The 8522-nt window shown below is 51.5% G+C and overlaps 1 protein-coding gene across 1 annotated transcript in view; it reads left to right on the plus strand.

The window, feature by feature from the left end:
* The window catches only part of LOC135515553 (nuclear pore complex protein Nup107-like), a 39624-nt gene extending 31325 nt beyond the window's left edge, over positions 1–8299 (plus strand). The window contains exons 19-26 of the mRNA XM_064939174.1: positions 890–1079; positions 1792–1904; positions 2103–2205; positions 3340–3500; positions 3624–3749; positions 7035–7148; positions 7282–7449; positions 8102–8299. Coding sequence (XP_064795246.1) covers positions 890–1079; positions 1792–1904; positions 2103–2205; positions 3340–3500; positions 3624–3749; positions 7035–7148; positions 7282–7449; positions 8102–8209 — 1083 coding nt within the window. The 3' untranslated portion in view covers positions 8210–8299. The remainder of the gene's footprint in view (positions 1–889; positions 1080–1791; positions 1905–2102; positions 2206–3339; positions 3501–3623; positions 3750–7034; positions 7149–7281; positions 7450–8101) is intronic.
* The last annotated feature ends 223 nt before the right edge of the window (positions 8300–8522 follow it).

Consider the following 8522-nt stretch of genomic DNA (forward strand, 5'->3'; position numbering starts at 1 on the left):
TAGGTACAGTAGTAAACACACACACACACCTGTTGTTCTACCTCAGCCTGGGCATGTAGGTACAGTAGTAAACACACACACACACCTGTTGTTCTACCTCAGCCTGGTCATGTAGGTACAGTAGTAAACACACACACACCTGTTGTTCTACCTCAGCCTGGTCATGTAGGTACAGTAGTAAACACACACACACACACCTGTTGTTCTACCTCAGCCTGGGCATGTAGGTACAGTAGTAAACACACACACACACACCTGTTGTTCTACCTCAGCCTGGGCATGTAGGTACAGTAGTAAACACACACACACACACCTGTTGTTCTACCTCAGCCTGGGCATGTAGGTACAGTAGTAAACACACACACACACACCTGTTGTTCTACCTCAGCCTGGGCATGTAGGTACAGTAGTAAACACACACACACACACCTGTTGTTCTACCTCAGCCTGGGCATGTAGGTACAGTAGTAAACACACACACACACACCTGTTGTTCTACCTCAGCCTGGGCATGTAGGTACAGTAGTAAACACACACACACCTGTTGTTCTACCTCTGCCTGGTCATGTAGGTACAGCAGTAAACACACACACACACCTGTTGTTCTACCTCAGCCTGGTCATGTAGGTACAGTAGTAAACACACACACACACACACACACACACACCTGGTGTTCTACCTCAGCCTGGGCATGTAGGTACAGTAGTAAACACACACAGACACCTGTTGTTCTACCTCCGCCTGGGCATGTAGGTACAGTAGTAAACACACAGAGCGAGAGAAACACACTTCTGTTGTCATACACCTATATAAACATCAACCATTCCTCACACAATCCACATATCTCTCCACTCATGCCCCACCCCCTCTAATCCGGCCACCCAATCAGGAGGAGGTATCAGTGGATGTCCTGAAGGCCTACATCTCTCTGTTGATGAGGGAGAAGCACGTTGATCTGATAGCCTTCTATGTCAGTCACCTGCCGCCAGACCTGGCCACCGCCCAGTACGCTCTCTTCCTGGAGGAGGTCACCGAGGCTGAGCAGAGACAACGCTGTCTGGAGCTGGCCAGGGAGGCAGGTCAGTGTCTCACACCGAGGCTGCTGGGATGGGGGGGGGGCCCCGCCGGGCCACATTTGGTCTTCATTGAGGTCCGGAGGACCGCACTTAAAATGTGTTAGATTTCCTCGACATTTTCTACAAATAATTCCAGAAGTGATGGATGGAGGACTCTTCTCCCTGTTGGGCCAATTTATGGTTTGAAGACTTGTACACCGGTTTCAAACCGCTGAAAATACATTATTTGTTGGTTATTGAAAATATATTTCAGTGGTTTCGATGGTACAATGATTCTCTACAGTGTACTTGCTTATTTTGTCATATGAACTGAAATTAGGCGAACGATTTGAATTTCAGCAACCAGGAAATGGTGGAGCATATTGCACATTTTAAAGGTACAGGTGTCTACCTGTCCTGTTGTGGCCAGGATGTGACAGCAGTCTGTTAAAGGTGTCTACCTGTCCTGTTGTGGCCAGGATCTGACAGCAGTCTGTTAAAGGTACAGGTGTCTACCTGTCCTGTTGTGGTCAGGATGTGACAGCAGTCTGTTAAAGGTGTCTACCTGTCCTGTTGTGGCCAGGATGTGACAGCAGTCTGTTAAAGGTACAGGTGTCTACCTGTCCTGTTGTGGCCAGGATGTGACAGCAGTCTGTTAAAGGTGTCTACCTGTCCTGTTGTGGCCAGGATGTGACAGCAGTCTGTTAAAGGTGTCTAACTGTCCTGTCCTTTCCAGGTCTGGATGTGGCAGCAGTCACTAAGATGGTGGTGGAGAACATCAGAGAGAGAGACACTGAGGAGTTCGCTCATCATGACCTCACCCCTGCACTGGACACTGGCACCTCAGCGGTATGAAACACACACACACACACACACACACACACTGGACACCTCAGCGGTATGAAACACACACACACACTGGACACTGGACACTGGCACCTCAGCGGTATGAAACACACACACAAACACACACTGGACACTGGCACCTCAGCGATATGAAACACACACACACCATGTGGTCATGTTAACCCTGTAACCCCCCCCCAGGAGGACCAGAGGAAGATCGATGTGATTGATTGGCTGGTGTTTGACCCCGCCCAGAGGGCTGAGGCCCTCAAACAGAGCAACGCCATCATGAGGAAGTTCCTGGGTACGTGACACACAAGGCTGTGAGACAGATCAATGCTTTTCTGTGTGAGAGAGTTGTTCTCCTCCACTACTGACACATCAACCATGTTATTGATCCATTGTTCTCTCATACTACTGACACATCAACCATGTTATTGATCCATTGTTCTCCTCCACTACTGACACATCAACCATGTTATTGATCCATTGTTCTCCTCCACTACTGACACATCAACCATGTTATTGATCCATTGTTCTCTCATACTACTGACACATCAACCATGTTATTGATCCATTGTTCTCCTCCACTACTGACACATCAACCATGTTATTGATCCATTGTTCTCCTCCACTACTGACACATCAACCATGTTATTGATCCATTGTTCTCTCAAACTACTGACACATCAACCATGTTATTGATCCATTGTTCTCTCATACTACTGACACATCAACCATGTTATTGATCCATTGTTCTCCTCATACTACTGACACATCAACCATGTTATTGATCCATTGTTCTCCTCCACTACTGACACATCAACCATGTTATTGATCCATTGTTCTCTCATACTACTGACACATCAACCATGTTATTGATCCATTGTTCTCCTCCACTGACACATCAACCATGTTATTGATCCATTGTTCTCCTCCACTACTGACACATCAACCATGTTATTGATCCATTGTTCTCTCAAACTACTGACACATCAACCATGTTATTGATCCATTGTTCTCTCATACTACTGACACATCAACCATGTTATTGATCCATTGTTCTCCTCCACTACTGACACATCAACCATGTTATTGATCCATTGTTCTCCTCATACTACTGACACATCAACCATGTTATTGATCCATTGTTCTCCTCATACTACTGACACATCAACCATGTTATTGATCCATTGTTCTCCCATACTACTGACACATCAACCATGTTATTGATCCATTGTTCTCCTCCACTACTGACACATCAACCATGTTATTGATCCATTGTTCTCCTCCACTACTGACACATCAACCATGTTATTGATCCATTGTTCTCCTCCACTACTGACACATCAACCATGTTATTGATCCATTGTTCTCTCATACTACTGACACATCAACCATGTTATTGATCCATTGTTCTCTCTGTCGTCTCCTCCAGCCTGTAAGAAACACCATGCAGCTAAGGTGGTGTTCGCTAAGGTCCCCGAGGACTCCATGAGGGAGATCTACCGCCAGTGGGAGGAGCTAGGCCTGGACACGCCCCTTCCCGCGGAGGATGAGAACGCCATCAGGGAACACCTGTGCGTCCGCGCTTACCTGGTGAGGGGGGGACGAGCTCTCGCAGCGCTGTGATTTGGCTCGACTGTTGATTGAATGTCTTTAGAGAGGTCTCCTGTAGTTGTTATAAGTGGTGTGTGTCTCTCTCTTCCCTCCCCTCCACAGGAAGCTCATGAGGCGTTTAATGAGTGGTTCCATCACATGAACTCCCCCCCTCAGAAGCCCAGCCTGCCGGCTCAGGCCAAGTTCACTGAGAAGGTGGCCTACGAGATGAAGGAGAACGAGTACCAGGTACCCAAAACGGCAGGTAGCCTAGTGGTTAGAGTGGAGGGGCGGCAGGGTAGCCTAGTGGTTAGAGTGTAGAGGGGGTAGGTACCCTAGTGGTTAGAGTGTAGAGGCGGCAGGGTAGCCTAGTGGTTAGAGTGTAGAGGCGGCAGGGTAGCCTAGTGGTTAGAGTGTAGAGGCGGCAGGGTAGCCTAGTAGTTAGAGTGTAGAGGCGGCAGGGTAGCCTAGTGGTTAGAGTGTAGAGGCGGCAGGGTAGCCTAGTGGTTAGAGTGTAGGGGCGGCAGGGTAGCCTAGTGGTTAGAGGCGAGGGGCGGCAGGGTAGCCTAGTGGTTAGAGTGTAGGGGCGGCAGGGTAGCCTAGTGGTTAGAGTGTAGGGGCGGCAGGGTAGCCTAGTGGTTAGAGTGTAGGGGCGGCAGGGTAGCCTAGTGGTTAGAGTGTAGGGGCGGCAGGGTAGCCTAGTGGTTAGAGGCGAGGGGCGGCAGGGTAGCCTAGTGGTTAGAGGCGAGGGGCGGCAGGGTAGCCTAGTGGTTAGAGGCGAGGGGCGGCAGGGCAGCCTCAGTGGTTAGAGGCGAGGGGCGGCAGGGTAGCCCAGTGGTTAGAGGCGAGGGCGGCAGGGTAGCCAGTGGTTAGAGGCGAGGGCGGCAGGGTAGCCTAGTGGTTAGAGGCGAGGGGCGGCAGGGTAGCCTAGTGGTTAGAGGCGAGGGGCGGCAGGGTAGCCTAGTGGTTAGAGTGGAGGGGCGGCAGGGTAGCCTAGTGGTTAGAGGCAGGGTAGCCTAGTGGTTAGAGTGGAGGGGCGGCAGGGTAGCCTAGTGGTTAGAGTGTAGAGGCGGCAGGGTAGCCTAGTGGTTAGAGTGTAGAGGCGGCAGGGTAGCCTAGTGGTTAGAGGCGAGGGGCGGCAGGGTAGCCTAGTGGTTAGAGTGTAGGGGCGGCAGGGTAGCCTAGTGGTTAGAGTGTAGGGGCGGCAGGGTAGCCTAGTGGTTAGAGTGTAGGGGCGGCAGGGTAGCCTAGTGGTTAGAGGCGAGGGGCGGCAGGGTAGCCTAGTGGTTAGAGGCGAGGGGCGGCAGGGTAGCCTAGTGGTTAGAGGCTAGTGGTTAGGGCGGCAGGGTAGCCTAGTGGTTAGAGGCGAGGGGCGGCAGGGTAGCCTAGTGGTTAGAGGCGAGGGGCGGCAGGGTAGCCTAGTGGTTAGAGGCGAGGGGCGGCAGGGTAGCCTAGTGGTTAGAGGCGAGGGGCGGCAGGGTAGCCTAGTGGTTAGAGGCGAGGGGCGGCAGGGTAGCCTAGTGGTTAGAGGGAGAGGCGGCAGGGTAGCCTAGTGGTTAGAGTGGTTAGAGTGTAGAGGCGGCAGGGTAGCCTAGTGGTTAGAGTGTAGAGGCGGCAGGGTAGCCTAGTGGTTAGAGTGTAGAGGCGGCAGGGTAGCCTAGTGGTTAGAGTGTAGAGGCGGCAGGGTAGCCTAGTGGTTAGAGTGTAGGGGCGGCAGGGTAGCCTAGTGGTTAGAGTGTAGGGGCGGCAGGGTAGCCTAGTGGTTAGAGTGTAGGGGCGGCAGGGTAGCCTAGTGGTTAGAGTGTAGGGGCGGCAGGGTAGCCTAGTGGTTAGAGTGTAGGGGCGGCAGGGTAGCCTAGTGGTTAGAGTGTAGGGGCGGCAGGGTAGCCTAGTGGTTAGAGTGTAGGGGCGGCAGGGTAGCCTAGTGGTTAGAGTGTAGGGGCGGCAGGGTAGCCTAGTGGTTAGAGTGTAGGGGCGGCAGGGTAGCCTAGTGGTTAGAGGCGTAGGGCGGCAGGGTAGCCTAGTGGTTAGAGGCGAGGGGCAGGGGCAGGGTAGCCTAGTGGTTAGAGGCAGGGTAGCCTAGTGGTTAGAGTGGAGGGGCGGCAGGGTAGCCTAGTGGTTAGAGTGGAGGGGCGGCAGGGTAGCCTAGTGGTTAGAGTGGAGGGGCGGCAGGGTAGCCTAGTGGTTAGAGGCAGGGTAGCCTAGTGGTTAGAGGCAGGGTAGCCTAGTGGTTAGAGGCAGGGTAGCCTAGTGGTTAGAGGCAGGGTAGCCTAGTGGTTAGAGTGGAGGGTAGCCTAGTGGTTAGAGTGGAGGGTAGCCTAGTGGTTAGAGTGGAGGGGCGGCAGGGTAGCCTAGTGGTTAGAGTGGAGGGGCGGCAGGGTAGCCTAGTGGTTAGAGTGGAGGAGAGGCAGGGTAGCCTAGTGGTTAGAGGCAGGGTAGCCTAGTGGTTAGAGGCAGGGTAGCCTAGTGGTTAGAGGCAGGGTAGCCTAGTGGTTAGAGGCAGGGTAGCCTAGTGGTTAGAGGCAGGGTAGCCTAGTGGTTAGAGGCAGGGTAGCCTAGTGGTTAGAGGCAGGGTAGCCTAGTGGTTAGAGGCAGGGTAGCCTAGTGGTTAGAGGCAGGGTAGCCTAGTGGTTAGAGGCAGGGTAGCCTAGTGGTTAGAGGCAGGGTAGCCTAGTGGTTAGAGGCAGGGTAGCCTAGTGGTTAGAGGCAGGGTAGCCTAGTGGTTAGAGGCAGGGTAGCCTAGTGGTTAGAGGCAGGGTAGCCTAGTGGTTAGAGTGGAGGGTAGCCTAGTGGTTAGAGTGGAGGGTAGCCTAGTGGTTAGAGTGGAGGGTAGCCTAGTGGTTAGAGTGGAGGGGCGGCAGGGTAGCCTAGTGGTTAGAGTGGAGGGGCGGCAGGGTAGCCTAGTGGTTAGAGTGGAGGAGAGGCAGGGTAGCCTAGTGGTTAGAGGCAGGGTAGCCTAGTGGTTAGAGGCAGGGTAGCCTAGTGGTTAGAGGCAGGGTAGCCTAGTGGTTAGAGGCAGGGTAGCCTAGTGGTTAGAGGCAGGGTAGCCTAGTGGTTAGAGGCAGGGTAGCCTAGTGGTTAGAGGCAGGGTAGCCTAGTGGTTAGAGGCAGGTAGCCTAGTGGTTAGAGTGTTGGACTGGTAACCGAAAGGTTGCAAGTTCAAATCCCCGAGCTGACAAGGTACAAATCTGTCGTTATGCCCCTGAACAAGGCAGTTAACCCACTGTTCCTAGGCCGTCATTGAAAATAAGAATTTAAAAAAAATTAAAACGCACTATATAGTGCACCAAAGGGTTTAATTTGTTTAGTGTAGCTGTTCCTGGATCAGGTGAAGAATGCTAATGCCAACAATACTATTATTTTAGCGTAGTGATAGTAAAGGTGTGACCTTCTCCTCTACCAGGTATACAGTATACTCTGATCCCAGATCAGTCTCTGTGTTATGGGTGAACTGGTGAGGAGTTTAATTTGTTTTAGTGTAGCTGTTCCTGGATCAGATGAAGAATGCTAAAAAGGTGTGACCTTGTCCTGTAGCTGGAACATGACAGCTGGACCGGCCGTCTGGAGGCTCTGACTGAAGACGTGAAGGAGAGGATCTACAACGTCCTGCTGTTTGTGGACGGGGGCTGGATGGTTGACGTCAGACAGGTCTGTCTGTATATCTGACTATTAATGGTGGTATGAGGGGCTCAGCGCTGGGTTAGCATGTCAGCCTGTATTTAGAGCTCTCTGTCTCCATGACTACGGTGTTCTTACTTCTACCACTGTGGTTCTATTCCAGGATACGGAGGAGGACCCAGAGAGAGGCCACCAGATGGTGCTGCTTCGTAGACTCTGTCTGCCCATGATGTCCTTCCTGTTGCAGACAGTACTGCAGAGAACACAACGCCACCAGGAGAGTCTCAGACTGGCTGATATCATCGCCTCAGACCAACACCGCCTCTACGAGGTCTGTAGTTTAGACATGATATGTCCATGGTCTGACCTGGGGTCTGACCTGGGGTCTGACCTGGGGTCTGACCTGGGGTCTGACCTGGCCTGAGGGCATCCTCTTCTCTCTCCTGTCTCCTTTCCTTCGTCTGCTACGATCTGCGACTACTCTGCTCTGAGGTGCTTCTCAAGTCTACTGTGGTTTCAAGGAAACACTATTGACATTCACCTAGTAGTCTAGTGTGGCTTCCTCTCCTCCTTCATCTGGCACCTGTCCAGTTCTTTCACATCAGTACTGATGAAGGCAATGAGACTAGGAGAGGAGCCCACTTTAGACTGTTGGAACGCACCGCCAGTCAGGCTGAATCTCTGGGTAGACGGAGGTTGAGTGTGAGCCTGGACTGACGGCTTCAATCAAATGTATTTATTAAGCCCTTCATACGTCAGCTGATGTCACAAAGTGCTGTACAGAAATCCAGCCTAAAAACCCCAAACAGCAAGCGATGCAGGAGTAGAAAGAGTAGAAAGCACTTCAACGTTGTAGCTCTACACAATATCAACACTATCTTACAGTATCTCTCCCTGTCACTGTGTTGCTTTCTTCTCTTTCCCTCGTCTACTTTCCCATCCTCCTCTTCTTTTTTGCTAACTATGTTCTCCCTCTCTTTCAGGTGTTCTCCAAGGATGAGCTGAGGAAGTTCCTTCAGAAGATGAGGGAGTCGTCTCTTCTCTTATTGGATAAGGGTCTAGACCCGCTGGGGTACGAGATCCAACCATAAATACACCCCACCCGGACATTTTTTTTTTTTTTTTTTTTTTCAAGTAAATGGAGTGAATGATTTTCTGCATTTTGTATACAATAAAAGTGAGGTGTCTGAAATATTGTTTTGTCTTTGGGCCATGCACAGACAGGATGCATATACCTATCTGAATCTAGAAGAGTATAAGGAAGGTTTGAGACACCACCTTGTCTTAGGTCGAGAGGAGATGGTTTAAGTCATCGCCTTCGCGACTTTACAAAGTGTCCATGTGTAGGCGCTGTAGGCCACTGTGACGTGGATATCGTTCTCTTCGCAGAACACGGAAGTAAAG

This window comes from Oncorhynchus masou, chromosome 27 (assembly GCF_036934945.1).
Source record: "Oncorhynchus masou masou isolate Uvic2021 chromosome 27, UVic_Omas_1.1, whole genome shotgun sequence".
NCBI lineage: Eukaryota > Metazoa > Chordata > Actinopteri > Salmoniformes > Salmonidae > Oncorhynchus > Oncorhynchus masou.